Source organism: Dasypus novemcinctus, chromosome 15 (genome assembly GCF_030445035.2).
Source record: "Dasypus novemcinctus isolate mDasNov1 chromosome 15, mDasNov1.1.hap2, whole genome shotgun sequence".
Lineage (NCBI taxonomy): Eukaryota > Metazoa > Chordata > Mammalia > Cingulata > Dasypodidae > Dasypus > Dasypus novemcinctus.
The window spans coordinates 18,825,124-18,845,476 of record NC_080687.1 but is presented as its reverse complement, the minus strand read 5'-3'; the positions used below and the strand labels follow the sequence as shown (position 1 = coordinate 18,845,476).

At 37.0% G+C, this 20,353-nt stretch overlaps 1 protein-coding gene across 3 annotated transcripts in view; it reads left to right on the top strand.

The window, feature by feature from the left end:
- The window catches only part of RNF17 (ring finger protein 17), a 106,547-nt gene that overhangs the window by 60,298 nt on the left and 25,896 nt on the right, over positions 1-20,353 (top strand). For all 3 annotated transcript variants that reach the window (XM_058276356.1, XM_058276358.1, XM_058276355.1), the window contains 3 exons: positions 15,389-15,479; positions 16,474-16,589; positions 18,191-18,480. In XM_058276356.1, coding sequence (XP_058132339.1) covers positions 15,389-15,479; positions 16,474-16,589; positions 18,191-18,480 — 497 coding nt within the window. The remainder of the gene's footprint in view (positions 1-15,388; positions 15,480-16,473; positions 16,590-18,190; positions 18,481-20,353) is intronic.

The window sequence follows — 20,353 nt, the reverse complement described above, 5'->3', positions numbered from 1 at the left end:
TTGAGTCTAATAGTATCCCACCATAAAATCTGCAAGTTGGGAAGTGGATGTGGCTCAAGTAGTTGAGCACTCACCTCCCAAATGGGAGGTCCTGAGTTCGGTTCCCAGTGCCTCCTAAAAACAACCAACCAACCAGCAAACAGAAAGCAAAAATGAGCAATGAGCAAAAAAAACAAGTAAACAAGCAAAACAGTGTGCAAACAGCAGACAGATGAGGGGGCCAACTTGGGGGAGGGGGGGAATGCAAGTTGGATAGCAAACAAAGACTATACAGTCAACATCTAAAACAAAATATGTGACAAAATTTTCCCCTAATAAGTCCCCAGATAAAAGCAGATGAGCATACCATGAACCAGGACCCTTACTGTGTCAGCATTTGTACAGGAGAATGTGGAGAGATGGCAATTGAATGTCTGATAGCTCTGATAATAGGAATCAGCAACTGTATTTCATGGAAACTGCAGGCCAATCTGAGAATAGCAACAAAAACTGAGAGGGGGTAATAGAGGATGCAATTTATAGTTGAATGTAAGGGGTCTGAAATGTGCCACAGTTTCATAGTACTACAGACGTTTTACCCAAATAAACTCTTAAAAGTAAACTCAGGCTGCCTTCAGTGACCCCACATTGAAGAGAAACTGCTAGGAGTAGCATCTGATTTTAAATAGGACAGAAATGGTGGGAAAAAGAAAAAAAAAGTCCTGATAAAAATGGAGGGAATATAACTCAACAGTTAAAGGACAAACAAGCCGGGAAGTAGATGTGGCTCAAGTGATAGGGCTTCCGCCTTCAATATGGGAGGACCAGGGTTCAATCCTTACGGCCTCCTGGTAAAAAAGAAAAAGAGAGAGTGTACCTGCGTGGCAAGCCAGTGCCCACATGGCGAGTCAACTGCCTGCATGGCAAGCCGAGTGCCCGCATGAGTACCTGCATGGTGCCTAAACGGTGAGCCAGTGCCCACACAAGTGAGTCACACAGCAAGAGGATGGTGCATCAAAAGAGAGATGAAGGGGAGAGTCAAGGTGAAGTGCAGCAGAGTCCAGGAACTGAGGTGGCACAAATGATAGGGAATCTCTCCATATCAGATCCCCAGGATTGAATCCTGGTGAATCCTAGAGGAGAAAAAAGAGAAGACAAAAAAAGAAATACATACAGAAGATCACACAGCAAATGGACACAGACAGCAAAAACAGCAGGGTGTGGGAGGGGGAGGGGGAAAAAAAGGTCAAACCATTTAAAAACCATGGTTTTTAGACAGTCCTCCAAAGAAGACATACAAATGACCAATAAGCATGTGAAGGCATGCTCCCTATAAGTACGTGAAAAGATGCTCAGCATAATTAGACATTAGGGAAATGCTTGTCAAAACCACAATGAGAGATCACTTCACACACCAGTATAGCTCTTATTTTTAAAATGGAAAATAATAAATGCTGGTGTGGAGAAATTGAAGCCATCATGCATTGTTGGTTGGAATGAAAGATGATGCCTCCCCTGTGGAAAACAGTTTGGTGGTTTTTCAAAAAGTTAAACAGAATTACCATATGACATGGCAATTCTGTTTCTTGGTATATACCCCAAAGAATTGAAAGAAGGACCTTGAATAGATACTTGTACACTAATGTTCATGCAGTATTCACAATAGCCCAGAACTGACAGCATTCCAAGTATCCATCAACAGATGAATGGATAAACAAAACATGGCACATCTGGACAATAGAATACTATGCAGCCATAAAAAGGAATGAAGTTCTGATACATAAGTTGGAAACACTATGCTGAGCAAAATAAGCCAGACACAAAAGGACAAATACTGTATAATCCCATATATATGAACTATCTGGAATAAGAAAATTAATAGAGACAGAAAATACATTAGAAGTTAAGGTTGGGTGGGGAGAAATTGATATAGAGTTTTTGTGGTGATGAAAAAGTTTTGGTAATGGGTAGTGGTGATAGTGCATGTAAGTACATAAATATACTTAATGCCACTGGCTTGTACACTTAAAAATGGTTCAAATGCCAAATTTTATGTTATTTATATGTTACCACAAAATTTTAAAAAGTAGAAGAGGGGAGCACAGGAGCAAGATTTCAAAGAATGAGGTCATATTTTCTGTTACTTTGGGAAAACAAAAGAGAACCCTAGAGTCATGAAGCCTAGAAAAGCAATCATGATCTACTCTTTCTCGTTAAAGCAAAGGAAAATTTATTTGCCTTAAAAAGCAAAATAAAAGATTATAGGCCAACCCCATACCAATTTATTATTACTGAAGAGAGAATGAGCCAAATAATATATTTTGAGGCAATGTAAATCCACCAAAATAGACATGCCCACAAAACAGACTATTATATTTCAAAATGAACTGAGGTTTTAAATGATAGAAGCTATGAAAGAACAACAGAAAACAAAATCAGAAAAACTCAGAAATAAGATAATTATAGAAAGGAGTTAAAAGAGAACAGAACTTGGGAAAGAATTAGCCGTAAAAGAAAATTATTTCAGAAATTTAGAGTAAGCTAGAAGAAGCAGAAGCAGAGAAACATGGGTTATACCTTAAGAGAAATAGAAGAAGTGAGAACTTTAAATTTTTTTTTCCATTGGACAAATATCCAAAGGATTGCATAGAAAGATTTATAACATAGACAAAGAGCAGCCAACATAAGTGTAATAGGAATCCCAAAGAAGAAAATTGTGTTGACTAGTTTGATGTGTCAAGTTGGTTAAGTGATGGTGTTTGGTTGTTTGGTTAAGCGAGCACTGGCTTGATTTTTACTGTGTGTTTCATAGATGGATTTAAATCATTAGTTGATTGCATATATAATGGAGTAAATCTAAGTCAACAAAGAAAAGTGCCTTCTGCAATGAGAGAAATCTTCTTATCCAATCAGTTGGAGACCTTAAAACCAGAACGAGGATTTCAGCAAAGAAGCTCTGCTTCAGCCAACCTGCTTATTCTGAGGAATTTAACCTCACCTTCATTAGAGTTTCCAACTTTCAGGCTTCCCTGTGGAGTTTGCCACAGTCAAATGAGCCAATTCCTATAATACATCTTTTAGTATTTATATATACATACACATACATCTCCAGTTGATTCTGTTTCTCTGGAAAACCCTGACTAATACAAAAATTAAAGCAATGGAAACACATCAAGCTGCAATTCAAGAACGTGTTCCTAAAATAAAAATTATTCAAACCATATGTTGAAAGGACACATGGCATTTCTAAGAGAATAAATTCAGAATGGCCAGCACTAAGAGACAATTTAGTAAAATTACTGACTTAAAAAATTACTTTGTCATCACCAGTGCTTTAGCCAGAAGATAATGGAGTCACATATTTAAAATACTCAGAAAAAAAGTGGAAGAAAATGATGAACTCTGGATTTTATACCTAGATAAAGTGATCTTCAAGTATAAAGAAAAACAAACTATGACCACTTAAGAACTCAGAGCATATTGTTCCTAAGAACCCTTCCTGCGGAGTCTATTAGAGAACAAGGTTCAGACAAGCAAAATAACTTGAGAGATTTTGATTTAAAGACTGGCGGTGAGCATTACATTTATTTTGTCTGTAGAACTTAGATTAAGTGATCATTAGGGAAACCATATAGTAGACAAAGGGTGCTCTGACAAAGTAGATATAGTAAAATTTCCAAAAATGGAGGAGAGAAAGAGTATATATTAAAAGTTGGATATCTTGCCATTTTTTCTTATTGATATTAACTAGGAGTGAAAAAGAGTACTTTAATATGTTGGGGAAAAAGAGAGGGGTAAATCAGATGTTACTATTGATTTAACTTTGTAACTTTGTTAATGTATATTTTTAAATCAGTAAAAATAGTAAAGAAAGTGAAATTAAGGAAATGTAACTGTATATCTAGTGGTAGCGTAGCCACTCAGGAACTTTTTCAAGTGACTTTTAAACACAATGAGTTGGGAGGCAGATTTGACTGAATGGATAGGGCATCTGCCTTCCACATGGGAGGTCCAAGGTTCAAACCCAGGGCCTCCTGAACCATGTGATGAGCTAGCCCACATGCAGCACTGATGCATTCAAGGGGTGCCATGCCACACACGGGTGTCCCCCACGTCCCCCATGTGCAAGGAGTGTGCCCTGTAAGGAGAGCCGCCCAGTGCGAGAAAAGTAAAGCCTGCCCAGGAATGGCACCGCACACACGGAGAGCCGATGCAACAAGATGACACAACAAAACGAGACACAGATTCCGGGTGGACACACAAGTGGACACAAAAGAACACACAGTGAACGGACACAGAGAGCAGACAATTGGGGAGGGGGAGGGGGAAGGGGAGAGAAATAAATCTTTAAAAAAATAAATAGGCGGTGGACTTGGCCCAGTGGTTAGGGCGTCCGTCTACCACATGGAAGGTCTGTGGGAAGGTCTGTGGTTCAAACCCCGGGCCTCCTTGACCCGTGTGGAGCTGGCCCACATGCAGTGCTGATGCGCGCAAGGAGTGCCCTGCCCCGCAGGGGTGTCCTCCGCGTAGGGGAGCCCCACGCGCAAGGAGTGCACCCAGTAAGGACGTAAGGAGAGCCGCCTAGCTCGAAAGAAAGTGCAGCCTGCCCAGGAATGGTGCCGCCCACACAGAGAGCTGACAAGATGATGCAACGAAAAAGAAACACAGATTCCCTTGCTGCTGATGACAACAGAAGTGGACAAAGAAGACGTAGCAAATAGACACAGAAGAACGGACAACCGGGGTGGGGGGGGGAAGGGGAGAGAAATAAATAAATCTTTTAAATAAATAAATAAACACAATAAGTTGTCTGTACATCTTTAATGAAATATATCCTAAGGACAAAAAATAATTGGGTGAAGGGTGGGGGAACTTCAGCTGTTTCAGTAATCCCAAAGTTGGTAACAGTGCTGGTATTGTTGTTCTGAAGCTGTTGTGTGTGTATTGTGGGATAAATCAAAATAGTAATTATATATCATTAAGAACTGATAAAGATGTAAGATTGAAATTAATTTAAAAGTGCTGTAGTCCTAATTTTTAATTGAACATATCAGAACAAACTCATGAGGTATTTTAATTTTCTAAAATATATGTACTTTTTTTAGCTTAACCAGACTAACCTGGTAGCATTGAACTATTCTGATATACAAATTGTGGTTTCCAAATACCATTTCCCATTCAAAGAAATTGTTCTGTGGGAAATTATGTGATTCTAGGTCTTGGGCAGGAAATGTAAAATATGATCCTAAAATATCTTGTCATAGCAAAGAGCAAAAAAGCTCAAGAAAAAGTGATTGGGATCATAACAAAAGGACTCAATAGCCAACCCAAAAAAAATTCTCTGACCAAAGAAAGGACAATTTAAGCATCAACAAGGATGATAATTTTAATGTATTAAAACATTTAATATTTAAACCCATAACTTCATAGTGATTTTTAAAAATCTGATTAATCACTTTTAGAGGATTCCAGAGATCCACTTCATTATTCTGCAGACTAGCAAATAGGAAAACAAGCATTTGTTTTGCTTTTACTGTACAGTATATATTTCAGGATAATCAAATTGTTGATAAGGGAAAGTTCTTTATAGAAGTATTCCAACTATCAAAGAAAGATTGATATCATTAGAATAACACCATTTTTTAACTCCTGATAAACTAAGGAGTCTTGATAATGATTGTCAGTGGCTGCTAACATTACAAAAAGAGAGAACTAGACATTGTTTATTTCCTGATGGAAGTACAGAGCACCATCTATGAAGCAGTAGTACTGAAAAAAGAAAAATACAAACCTGAATCTGATCAAGACTCTAAACCTAACTATGAATTGAAAGGAAATTCAAGGGTCAGAGGAACATTTTAAACAACCTGAGATGCATTCAGGTAAATCTAAATCATGGGAAGCTGCAGAACAAATAACTCAGTTTCTTTAACAGAAAACTGCAGGGGAAAAAGATGGAAGGGGAACTCTAGAGACATATCAACCACTCGTGATGTTTGGACATTACTCACCATTTCAAACAAACATTTAAAACATCAGGGAAATGTGAACACAATTTTTTATATTGAGGAATTAGATTTTTTAGATGTGATAGTGGTACTTGGATTATGTTTATTTTTAAAAGGCTCAAAGTTGTCCTTTGGCAATAAAACTAAAATCTTTAGAAAGGAAATGATGTGATAATTAGATTTGCTTTAAAATAATCAGAGATGGGGATGTGTAGTAAAAGTATATATAAAATAACACTGCTTATGTATTGGTAATTGTCAAAGCTGGGTGATGGAGATATCATTTATAATACTGTTTCTATTTTTAATATATATTTGAAATTTCCCATAATTTTAAAGGTGAATTCATTGGATTTCTAATAAAATATTCAGGGAGCTGATGTGGCTCAGTGATTAAGTTCCACATACAAGGACCCAGGTTCAATCCTGGGCCCTGGTACCTCAAAAAAAAAAAAAAGACCTATAATAAAATATTCAAATAATCATCAAATATTAAAATCTGCGAACAGGGAAGCAGATGTGGCTCAAGTGATGGGGCCTCTGCCTGCCATTTGGGAGGACCTGGGTTCGATCCCTGGGGCCTCCTAGTGAAAAAGAAGAGAAGCATGCCTGCACGGTGAACCAGTGCCCTCTTGGCGAGCCGAGTGCCTGCGTGGTAAGCCAAGTACCCGCATGGTGAGCCAAGTGCCCACATGGTGAGCCAGTGCCCTCATGGCAAGCCAAGTACCTGCACAGCAAGCCAAGCATCCATACAGTGAGCCAGTGCCCATGCAAGTGAGTCACACAGCAAGATGATGACGCATCAAAAGAGAGAAGGGGGAGAGTCAAGGTGAAGTGCAGCAGATACCAGGAACTGAGGTTGCGCAATTGACAGGAACCTCTCTCCACATCAGAGTCCCCAGGATCAAATCCCAGTGAATCCTAGAGGAGAAAGACAAGAAGAGAAGGAAAAAAAAAAAAAAAAAAGAAGAAATAGGGAAGCAGACTTGGCCCAATGGATAGGGCGTCTGCCTACCACATGGGAGGTCTGTGGTTCAAACCCCGGGCCTCCTTGACCCGTGTGGAGCTGGCCCACGTGTTGTGCTGATGTGTGCAAGGAGTGCCGTGCCACACAGGGGTGTCCCCTGCATAGGGGAGCCCCACGCGCAAGGAGTGCACCCCATAAGGAGAGCCGCCCAGTGCAAAAGAAAGTGCAGCCTACCCAAGAATGGTGCCGCACACACAGCTGACACAAGATGATTCAACAAAAAGAAACACAGATTCCTGGTGCCACTGATAAGGATAGAAGCGGTCACAGAAGAACTCACAGTGAATGGACACAGAGAGCAGACAACTGGCGGGGGAGGGAAGGGGAGAGAAAAAAAAAGATACAGAGGATCACACAGCGAATGGACACAGAGACAGCAAAAACAGGAGGGGCAGGGCAGGGAGTGAAAAAGTATATTTCTAAATAAATAAACCTGGAAACAAGATGTAGCTTAAAGGAATATAAGTGCTTGAGTTTCTTTGGCTATGCAACAAATACCATGCGGTGGGTTGGCTTAAACAGTGGAAATATATTGGCTCAGTTTTGAGGCTAGGAAAAGCCCAAATCAAGGACTCATCAAGGCAATGCTTTCTGCTCACAGATTCTCATAGTTGGGCTGGCTTTGATGTTCCTTTTCTTGGCATTGCGCATAGTATTCTCTCCTGGCCTCTCCCTTCTCTCCTGAGTTCTGTTGACTTTCATGCTCCATCTGTGGCTTTTTCTCTATCTGTCAGAATTTCATTCTGCCTATAAAGGATTAAGAGCCATTCTGATTGCGTTGGGCTGTACCTTAACTGAAGTAACCTCATTAAAAGGTCCTACTTAGAGTGGGTTCACAGGAATGGATTAAGTTTAAGAACATGTTTTTCTGGTGTACATAGCTCCAAGCCATCACAGTAGGAAAACATAATCTGCTTGGTTCTGAATAGATCATTTAGGAGAAAAATGTTGCAATTTTGATAAATCCCACCATGGTTCTTCACAGATTTGAAGGTTGACCTTCATTTTATGGTTAAAAAATATAGAAATGGCAAATTCATGCTTTTTGGGACTTACATTCATTGATAATTGCATGTCAGTAAAGCCATAGTGTCTTTTTTTTTTTTAAGATTTTTTTATGTATTCCCCCCTTTCCCTCCTCCTCCCCCCTCCCTGTTGTTTTTGCTGTCAGTATCCATTCACTGTGTGATCCTCTGTATCTATCTGGCTTGCCGCACAGGCACTGGCTCGCCACATGGGCATTGGCTTGCAGTTCAGCCATGCTTTCTCTTCTTTTTCACCAGGAGGTCCCAGGGATTGAACTTGGGTCCTCCCATATGGTAGGTAGAAGCCCTATCACTTGAGCCACGTTGCCTCCCACCATAGTGTCTTTTTTTTTTTTTTTTAAAGATTTATTTATTTATTTAATTTCCCCCCCTCCCCTGGTTGTCTGTTCTTGGTGTCTATTTGCTGCATCTTGTTTCTTTGTCCGCTTCTGTTGTCGTCAGCGGCACGGGAAGTGTGGGCGGCGCCATTCCTGGGCAGGCTGCACTTTCTTTTCACGCTGGGCGGCTTTCCTCACGGGCGTACTCCTTGCGCGTGGGGCTCCCGCACGCGGGGGACACCCTTGTGTGGCACGGCACTCCTTGCGCGCATCAGCACTGCGCATGGCCAGCTCCACACGGGTCAAGGAGGCCCGGGGTTTGAACCGCGGACCTCCCATATGGTAGACGGACGCCCTAACCACTGGGCCAAAGTCCATTTCCCCATAGTGTCTTAATAACAAGAATCATAGATTCTTAAAATTGAAATCCAAAAAGCTTAGAGGCATCACAATTATAATTTTATTTTAGCTCTAATAAATGAGCATTCAAGACTTGCTTGAAAACCTCCAGTGCTACGGAGCATACTCCTAAAGAGAGCTTATTTGAGTCTTTGTTAATATCCCTTTATATTGCATTAAAATTGGCCTCCCCATATTTTCCACACATCCTAATTTTGCCTGAAGCACAATCCTCTTGACTCTTCCAACCATCAGATTTCTTTTCTTAAGGTGGTACCAGGGAATGAACCCAGGACCTTGTTTGTGCAGAGCAGGAGCTCAACCACTGAGCTACACCTGCTCCCCTCTAACCATCACATATTAAAAGGTAGATATTATGTTCTACTAAGACATTTTTATTCCTCCCAGGCTGCCTTCTCTAAATGTTTTCTAATTTAAGTTGGAAGAAATAGTTCAGGTAGATTTTGAGTAAATCTTACCAAATCTATAAATATATTAAGCTCTGGTTAATGTAGCCTGTTCAAATTTGTAGTTTGGAGGGTGAGTTGCATTGGATCTCTTAAGCAGTTTTCACTGAACTCAACCCTGAGCTTGTGAATATTAAGGAACAAGTCAGAATCTTGGTGGTCTGAGCTGTAACTCTAATAGAGTTTCAATTTTACCAAAATGAAAAAAAATTCCAAAACAGCCAATTCCAAAAAAGACCTCAAGCACTCAGGGTTTACCCATTCCTTGACTGAACCAGGATTATTACACCCTACTCCAAAGGAAAAGATATTATCATCTGAAACAGAGATGAGATTTTATAAACAAAAACGCAGCCACTGACCTGGAGGAACAGGACATGCTTTAATGTCCTCACAACTTTATACTTGGATGGACTTCCGTAGTGATGGGATTGCTCTTCACCCAATCCTATTTTGAGGCTATATTTCTTAATATACTTTAAGTTTTGTCACCTAAATATAGAATTTTATACTTATTCCTATGAAATTTCTAATTGGTTTTGAAATTTAATTGGTTTTGAAATTGTTCTGTTGTTCAGCATCTAGGTGATCCTTTCTAATGCTGTATTATCTGTAAATTAGCATACATCCATATTAGAGGTCACAATTTATAGTTTGCAGGTCAGATCCACCTAATGTGCCATATATTTGACCTACAAAATACTTTTAAAATGTTGAACTATTTATCAATATTAAAAAAAAAAGATTTCACATAAAAATCTGAACTTCTGGCTTCTGTAGACAGAAATCAGAATATGTAGTCACTGAAGCAATGATGTTGTCAAAAATTAATTGCCCTTCCCTCCAAAGGTGTAGAACAGTCCTTAACTATTGTCTGATAAATCTTAGCTGCTATTCATCATGAATTACCAGATATAATTTCACATACGGGAAGCAGCTTTGTCATTATTCAGTCTACACCCTTGCTGGAGAATAATTTCCTATTGCTTTGATGTGCTGCCCACAGTTATACAGAGTTATGCAGGACAGCTTGAGGTTTGTATGGTCGCAAATTCGTTTCCTAATTTGAAGCAAATCCATCTAACTGGTTGCTTGTTTTTTAGCTAAAAGATTAAACTTACTGAATAGACATTTCTCCAAAGAAGATACACAAATCGCTAGTAAACACAAGAAAAAAAATGTTCAATAGCCATTAAGGAAATGCAGATTAAAACCACGATGATATACCACTTCACACCACAAGGATGGCTGTTTTTAAAAAACAAAAAATAAGTGTTAGGATGCAGAGAAATTGGAACTTTGGTGCATTACTGGTGGAAATGATGCAGCCACCATGGAAAGCAATATGGCAGATCCTCAGAAAGTTAAATATAGAATTACAATTAGACCTGACATTCCCACTCTCAGGTATATACCCAAAGAATGAAACGGGGTCACCAACAGATACTTACACACTATGTTTGTAGCAGCATTACTCACAATAGCCAAAAGCTGGAAACAACCTAAGTGTCCATCAACAAATGAATGGATAAACAAAATGTGGAATATTATTCATCATAAGAAAAAATGAAGCTCTCCGACATGCTGCAACTTTGGAACAACCTTGAAAACATGCCCAGTGAAATAAGCAAAACACAAAAGGACAAATATTGTGTGATATCACTTACATGACTAAAAATAGCAAATTTGCAGAGATAAAAAGCAGATTGGAGGTTCCCAGGAGAGGAAGATGGGGAAAAAGGGAGAATGTTTGTAAAAAGAATGTATATATATAACTGGATTATTTATCTTTTTATGAAAGCACACAACCCCCAGAATGTGTTTTTGCCATAAATCAAATATCAAGGAAATGAAGGGCACCAAAATAATATATTTAAAGTGTTACAGTACTTAATACTGTAATTAGCAAAATCTAGGAAACTCTACAGGACAAATAGCCTTGTTTCTCTAACAAATAATTAAAATAAGAAAAAAAACAGTCTGATCCTAATAAAGATCCGTAAGAGACCTATCGACCAAGTGTAAGGATTGACCACGTTTGGAACCTAATTTGATCATCTTTAAAAAAAAAACAGACTCAAAGTTAAATACTGACTAGGTAGATAATGATATTTAGGTGTCCGTTTTTGGGGTATGTTAATTTTGTTGTTTTTGTCTTATAAAAGATCCTTATCTTTTAGAGGTGCATCCTGAAATATTTATGAGCACAGTAAGTGCGCTGGGATTTACTTCAGTGTGTGTGTGGTGAGGGAGAGATGGGAGTAGGGAAATAGAGGTGTGATTGCAGATGAAATAATATTGACCATGAGTAGATCATTGTTGAAGGTAGATGATAGGTTTGTTATTATGGTCTCTCTCTCTCATATATGTTTGAAATATCCCATTATAAAAAGGTTTAAATATATGAAGGACATTTTACCATGTCATTAAATATTTTTCTACAACATAAAGTTTTTAATGTAACATTCCATTGTATGAATATTTCATAATTTGTTGATAGTTTTCCATTGTCAGGCTTTTAAGTGGTTTATTTATTTTTTTTGTTTTTAAAGATAGGTAAATTATATTTTTACATACAATTTATTTTTTAGAATAGATAACCTAGAAATGAAACTCTTGGACCCAAAGGCAAGCATGTATTTAGGTTTTGGTTCCATGTTGTCAAAATGTCCTCCATCAGTAACAGCCTTATTTCTCTCCTTTAATACTTCAATCCTGGTTCCTTTCCTACTTTTCCCCAGTTAGATTTGGAGGACTTAAATGCCAGATTACAGACATCATCCTGCTCGAGGACCATCCGAAAGCATTTCTTGAGAGTGCCCTGAAAATCATCCCCTTGAAAAAAGATATTTGATACATATTTATATGCATTTGTGTGTATATAAATGTATAAGTTTATATATGTGAGATTATCACAAATGGTTGCAAATGGCATTATTAAAAATTTGTTTTTAATAAAGCTAAAAGATCCCCAAAACTTTTCAGTATTATAGTAACTTTAATGAACATGTAGGTGAATTTTTTTTAACAGATATACTATACTGGTTTATCCAACCTATTTTTATCTTACCCTTAAGGATTTCATGAGAGAACTCCAATACATTATGCAATAAACACCTAATATTAATGAGTGCTTACTATGGTAAATGTACGAAGTGCTTTACATGTATTAGTTTAATCCTCACAACACTGACATGAAAACTGTTATTATCCTCATATTACAATTGATGAACCTTGACATAATTAAGTCCCTTGCCCAAAGTTAGCTATATAAATCTGACATTGTTTTGATTTGTCAGCTTTGAAAAATGTTATTTTTTAAAAGTAGTTTATTTTGGGGGAGGGGTGACCGGGGATTGAACCCAGAACCTCCTATGTCAGAAGCCAGCACTCAACCACAGAGCCACATTGGCTTCCCTGAATTAGTTTTTTGTTTGTTTGCCTCTTGTTTTTGTTTTTTTTCTGGAGGAACAGGAACCAAACCCAGGACCTCCATGTGAGAGGTGGGCACTCAGCTGCTTAAGCCACATCCACTCCTCAAAAACTGTTATTTTTTAAATGAGCTTAGAAAATGATACCTTGTTCTTAGTGACCCCTTTCTAACTGCTCATATTTTGTTTAATCATTTCCATAATTCACATGTTTGCATGGAATATTTCTCCAGTCTTATAGATACCTGTCCCATTGTCTGTGATTGCTGGTAGTGACTTTGGGACCATATCTGTAAATTATTTCAGTATTCTGAAATGGAGCTCTCAAACCCACATATTACGTTAATCCTTTGGTGGTTTTCTCTTCCACCTTAAACAGTTAATCAAAATAATTGAACAGAATTTTATCAATCCCTTAACTATACCTAATGTTTTAGAGAATGTATTCCTATGCACACCTTGAGTTATAATTTGAACTGATATGGAATACCATCATTTTAAGAGTCTAATAATAATGGAAGCTAAATTTTAGCACTCTTGGACGAAAGAAAGTACCATGCAGGCAATTATTTTACTTAGTCTTCACAACAAACCTTTAAGCTATAAATATTATTTGTAAATAAGGAAATTGAGCCTTCAAGAGATTATTTTATTGCCCATGAAATACACCTGCTAGCTTTTTTTGTTTTTAAAGATTTAAAACCCCACCCCCACCCCATTGTCTGCTCTCTGTCCATTCGCTGCATGTTCTTCTATGTCTGCTTGCATTCTTGTCAGCAGCACCGAAAATCTGACTCTCTTTGTTGCATCATCTTGCTGTGTCAGCTCTCCGTGTGTGTGATGCCACTCCTGGGCAGGCTGCGCTTTTGTCACACAGGGCAACTCTCCTTGTGGGGGTGCACTCCTTGCACGTGGGGCTCCCCTACACGGGGGACACCCTTGTGTGGCACACCCTTGCATGGCACAGCATTCCTTTTGCACACATCAGCACTGTGCATGGGGCAGCTCACCACACCGGTCAGGAGGCCCTGGGTTTGAACCTTGGCCTCCCATGTGGTAGGCGGACACTCTCTCAGTTGAGCCAAATCCACTTCCCAACCAGCTAACTTTTGAGCTAGGATTATAAACAAGATCTGAATCCAGAATTAGAGCTCTACCATTATGTTAAGATATACCGAGAAATCCTTTTCGTAGATTTTTTTAAATGTTATGAATACCTTCAGATGTTCAAAAATTACTATTAATAGTAAGCATATCCATAATAAACCATAGGAAAATCTTAGTGTTATTATTATCATAATAAATACTAAACCATGCCTAATTCTAGGAGTTACTAATAATTTAAGCTGCTCAGCTCGTAAGAATACTGTTTGGACTTCTCAGTAATTAGTGTAGTGTATTTACCAAATCCTATTTGGTCAAGCTACATGCCCAGTTTATTTGGTTAGTTCACACATATATAAATCACTTAATATGAAAAGATTGGCCAGGTAACTTATTGACTTAGCTGGTGGGTCGATTCAAATCGAACTCTGAATCTAGAAGCAATATTTAGAGAGCCTTCAGGGCCTGAATTATGTTACCTGAAATCTCTTCAATGGTACTAGTACTTTATTCTTTGGGGTAAATTTGATGTTTAGAAACATCCAAGGTCATTTAGTTTCACCTCTGCAAACAAGATGAATATGATAGTAGGTAGTTTTCATTTCATTGATGTCAATAAATATTGAGCACTTTTTACTTTTTTTTTTAATATTTATTTATTTCTCTCCCCTTCCCCCCCACCCCCGCCCCAGTTGTCTGTTCTCTTTGTGTTTGTTTGTTGCATGTTGTTTTTTGTCCACTTCTGTTGTTGTCAGCAGCATGGGAATCTGTGTTTCTTTTTGTTGCCTCATCTTGTTGTGTCAGCTCTCCATGTATGTGGCGCCATTCCTGGGCAGGCTGCACTTTCTTTCGCGCTGGGCAGCTCTCCTTACGGAGCACGCTCCTAGCGCGTGGGGCTCCCCTACTTGGGGGACACCCCTGCGTGGCAGGGCACTCCTCGCACACATCAGCACTGCGCATGGGCCAGCTCCACACAGGTCATGGAGGCCCAGGGTTTGAACCACGGACCTCCCATGTGGTAGATGGACTCCCTAACCACTGGGCCAAATCTTCTTCCCAAACACTTTTTACTATGCATATTAAAAAGTAAAATTTCTGTAAATTATTGAAGCTGATTAATATAGGTTGCAATTAAAATGAGATATGAATTCTAGAAAAAACTTCCAAAAATGTGTGGGGAGTAGAGTCATTTGCAAAGAGACTTGTTCTGTCTTATTTCATTAAATATTTTTGAAGTGCCTTCTGTATGCCAGGCATTAGAGACATAATGATGGATATAATACATCATCCCTGCTCTCAAATATAGTCTAGTTCACATATATAAAACATATAATGGCTAAAGAAACACTTAAAATTTACCTGCTTCATAGGGGTTTTTCAATTAGCTGTAGAACAGATATGTGTAAATAAGTTACCATGTCATATGTGTCATAAAGAGAATAGAGGGATGAACAAAATGCTATGTATGAAAGAAGGGAAGGAAATTGTGAAGTTAATACCAAGCCATGTATAAATTGATTTATTACGTATTTAGTTTGTTCAAATATGTATATATTTAATATTCAAAGATGTTTGTTCTAAAACAAGGTGTCATTTTTTTTGTCTTTTAGACCAACTGGTGGTAGTGACAAATGGACAGCAACAGCCTGTGACTGTCTTTCATTGTATCTAACTGGAGCTGTAGCAACTATAATCTTACAGGTGTGTAGTGGGATTAACAGTTGCAATTGATATGTACTAATTATTTCAGTTATGTTTTAATCAATTCCATTTATTTCTCTTACTGAGAAAATAAATTATTTGGATTTTTTGCAACTTTTGTTAGTCTTATCTCAAAGTAAATGCTATTTTTTTCTTATTTGTTTTATTCTTATATATAATGCCTTTTTGATAATAGATGTACCATAAATGATTATATGAATGAATAAAAACATTTCTAATATTTTTGAGTTGATAACTTGCATGTTAAAAAACATAATGTGTGTTGTTACCACAATATGGATTTTTTAAAAATAGCATGTGTGTGCTTGAGTGCATTCTGAAACTTAAGCCTTTTGATAATCTTTTACCTGTTAAACTTCTAGTTAAATCATATTAAACTGTCATAAAAGGATGTGGGGGTGGGGGTGGTATGAGAATGAATTTGACAAGAGCACTTAAATATTTCAAAATACTCTTTGCCTGCTTTACTCTTTTCCAAATTAAATATATTTTATTGCATTATTGATTACATTTTCTTATAGAAGTTGCTTTTCCATGTTATATTTTTCTTTCTATATGTGGTTTCTCCATTTTTATAATTTCTTCCATATGAAGTAGAATATGTGCTTTGTAGTTCTTTTGATTTTGTGGGGAAAAAAGAGGCATGCTTTGTAAAATATATTTTGCATTCTGTAATTTGCAGAGAGTTTGGGAGAATAGAAAAACTTGTAACTGGTGTTTTGTTTTCTTTTTTCTTTTTTTTTTTTTTATGTAAGTTTCATCTTGGAATGAGGTCTTCATAAAACAACCGTCCTGATTGACTCTCTTCTATGCTATTTTCTCTCTCATATATTTAAGTGTCAAAATAATTTTATTTGGTTACAAAACTTCTTTCTTGCTTAGATTGTGGAGGAAGTGCCTATGAAAAGTGTATTATATATAAGAAGATTTCATTTTTGCATCTCGTATTTACTCTGCTCTTAAATTACTCCAGGAAAACAACACAACGTGGCCATTGCCTGTGAAAATTTTCTGCAGAGATGAAAAAGGAGAGCGTGTTGATGTTTCCAAATATTTGATTAAAAAGGGCTTGGCTTTGAAAGAAAGGAGGTATAATCTTTTTTTTGACATGACTTTGTGATGAACAGTTCTTCTCTGTTTAAATCTTCATATCTCTCTGTGTGCTTTCAAATCCGAATCACAACTTGTTTGCCCTAAAAGTTGATTTATAAACTAACTCACAGGCACAGTTACAGAAAAAAATCCTTCTGGATTTATTTATTTGGGTCCATCAACTCTTGTATACTTCAAGACTTACTGACATATTTGCTTTTATACTTTCACCTTTCCTTTGACATTTTCACTCTAAACCACAGGAACAGAGAATAATATAATGGATTTTAGTTCTGTGTTTCTTGGCATCCTGTGCTTAGAGGAAAATGTCTAAGCTTTATGTTGGAAATTCTAGTAGGTATATACCAAAATGTATTTATATAAAACAAATGAATATGGAAAAAGTATTTGGACAATATTTACACTTAATGATCTTTTTTGGTACTAAGCTTGGAGTTTATGTACCTTTGGCCCAAAACGAGGACCAGAATACTGCTGTAGCCCTAGCTTACTCTTTTTTTATCTCTCCTTCTAGATATAGAAGTATATTGTATTTGGAAACACATATTCTTCATAGCCACTTGTGCCATGCAAGGCCCAATCTACTTACATGTGCTGGCTTAAATTTTATCTTACCTTATTTGAAATAGTGCCCCAGCCCTGCAGAACTGGAAAGACTATAAGAAATCAGAAATAAAGTAGACCGGAAGATAGTAAGCTAGGTATAGTAGATGCTGGCTCCATTGCCTGGGCAATGGTGTACGGCTAGGCTCTGCATCTCTTTTAGGATTCATTGGCTTTTGGTTAAAGCAGTTTCTTGTCAAAAGAAATAAAGTGAAAAATATATGGAAAGCTAATTACTTCTGACATTATCTGCTACCAGTTTTGATACATTTTAATGCTTTGATAGCATTTGATCTTAAGGCTGGGTATAAGGGGTTAGTTGAGGAATGATGTAGCTATTCCATTAATGTTGATTTCCTTTTAAAGGAAGAAAACAGGAAATTAGAAGAAACGAAAATCTACTCTAATTCTGCTAAAACACAACCAATGTTAATATTTCCTTCTAGATTATGTTTTATTTTGTCATTACAATAAGCATACCTTTTCCTTTTTCTAATTGATAGGAATAACATGAAATTTTTAAAAATTTTCAATGAACATAACATACTAACATTTGATATTTACATTTAAATAACACCGTATTTTTAAGCTCTCATTATCTTTGTATTATTTTATGAATGTCAATAACTTGCCATAGGTATGTGTTTATGGACTAAATTAGAATCAACTTGGATGGTACATTTCATTACATGTACTTATTTATATTTTGGTTGTATTTAGACTTTAAGAGAAAATAGCATGGAAATATGAGATAGAAACTTAAAGCATTTAAGTGAAATTATATTGGTTTTTTATCATTGTCATTCATAATTTAAAACTATTCATTTTAACTTAAATTATGCTCATTTTCATGTAACAGATTATTATACCTTACACTGGAGCAAACATTTTCTTTAAATTTCAAGTATATTTGAAGGATTCTTTGTATATTGTTTTCCCCAGAATTAAATATTTTCTCTTTTTGGATGTTACAGAATTAATAAATTAGATAACAGCGGTTCATTCTCTGAGAAGTCTCTCAAAATCCCCCTGGAACAAGAAAGTTCAATAGTTAGTAAATGTATTGAAGTTAACTTTGACCCTGACCAAAAAGCTGCTGATATTATCAGTGAACATAAAGTGTCTGAATTTAAGGAGAAAATACTAGAACCAAGAACAACTGGATGCTATAAACCACCAGCTATTCCTAACATGAAAATATTTGAGGCAACAATCAGCTGCATTGGTCATGATGGAACTATATTTGTAGTGCCTAAATTATCAGGTAAGATCTTTTATGCTGGTTAGGATTAGTAAAAGCCCTAGGCTAGCAGCTCCAGTCTTTAGTTAAGACAGAGATGGATTACAATACTCTGGGCAAGTATGTAACCTCTTTGAAAGTCAGTATCACAGAGTTATTGTGAGGGTTAAAAGAAATAACACATGCAAAGTGCTTTTCACAATGCCTGGCACATAAAAATCATTATTTGAGCTTTTGAATTAATACCATTATGTATTTTAATTATGTGAGTGCTACTCTTGGTGTAAGAAGAAAGGAATTGGTAATTTCCATTTCTAGCGTTATGGTAGATTAAATACCTTGAACAACTCTCCAAGATGAGTCAGGTAAAACGCTGGGGGGAAAAAAAAAATATATATATATATATATATATTTCTTAATATATATGAATATATAAATTAAATTTTACTGAATTGGCATGACAGTAAAGAATTTACCAACACCCAAAACAAAAAGAAACTAGGAACACTTAAAAGAATGCCTTCATCCTAATGGTTGATTTAGAACTATAGAACCTTGAACTTTCTCTTTAATAACTGCATAAAGTACAAAAAAAAAGGAAGTAGAGCCCAAGCCCCACTTAAAATGGGAAATCTTATAGTAAGCCCTCGCATGAAGGTGAAGTCCCAAAGGATTACTCCTTCAGCCACATTATTAAAAGCCAATGTGCTGATCAGATTAAAAATGACTAAAAGTAGATACCTAGACTAACTTTTAAAAAGCTATTGTAAAATGTAACTACGATATCACAACAAATAGTCATGTGCACATTACCCAAGATAAGAAAAAGTACATTACCAGTCCGTACTTTCCCTACCGATCTGCAGTGCCACTTTTGTCAAAAATCAAGTTTCTACTTATTCATACATTGTTTCTGAGCTCTGTATGGCTTTACTGCTCTTTGTCTATCCCTGCACCAGTACCTTAGTATAGCTACACTATTTTGTAATATTTTTACAGTTTATTTATTCTGTATTCCATGAAACTTAAAGTCTCCTGGGGCCAGTCCTTGTTCTTGGCTTTTTAATTCTTGTACTGTCTTCACCATACAAGTGTTGTTTCTGCATGCTACACTGGTTGCAAAGTGGTGCAAGATCAAAAAGCACAGAAGAAGTTAGGCTAAACAGGAAGCAAAACTTTTTAGAATATCCTGAACCCCACCGGTTTTGGAAATGTAGGTAGATATAGGTTGGACAAAAAGTGATATACCTTTTTAGAATTAGGAACTTTGGGAAAGGATAGGCAAAGAACTCATACAAAGATAGCCGTATTTAAGATGAAGGAATCCAGCATGGCTGAAAGTGATGAAATTTAATAAAAATTAGGAAGTTTGAATGTGATCAAATAGTTGATAGAAAGCCATTATAAGTCACTCAGTATTTTAGTATAATGGCATATCAGGGCTGCCAGCCATCTGTGATTTTTTTTTTCCCCTTCCTTTCCAATGGTTAAGATATTTTTGTGACTCTATAAGCCTTGAGATTCTTGAGAATGTAAAAATTCTGGAGCCCCACTTTTTTGCCTACCACAGAGCAGCAGTGATACGTGTGGTTGGTGGAACTTAGGACCTAGTAACACCATTATGGAATACTTCATGTTCCTTATTTTTACTGAGACACTAACTCCACCGTGGAAACATCCTAAGTACTCTCCCAGGATGGAAGAGGAGCAATATGGGGCTGACTTTTAAAACCTTAGAACAACTCTCAGATCAGTACTAGCAGAAACTAATAAAAGGGTGAGAGTGGTTCCAGGTTTGTAAATCCTGCACTTGTACAATTTTGGAAGCTGGAAGCTCAAAAAGAGAAAGAACACAAAAATTTATTTAGAACGAAAAAAGAAATGACAATAAATTACT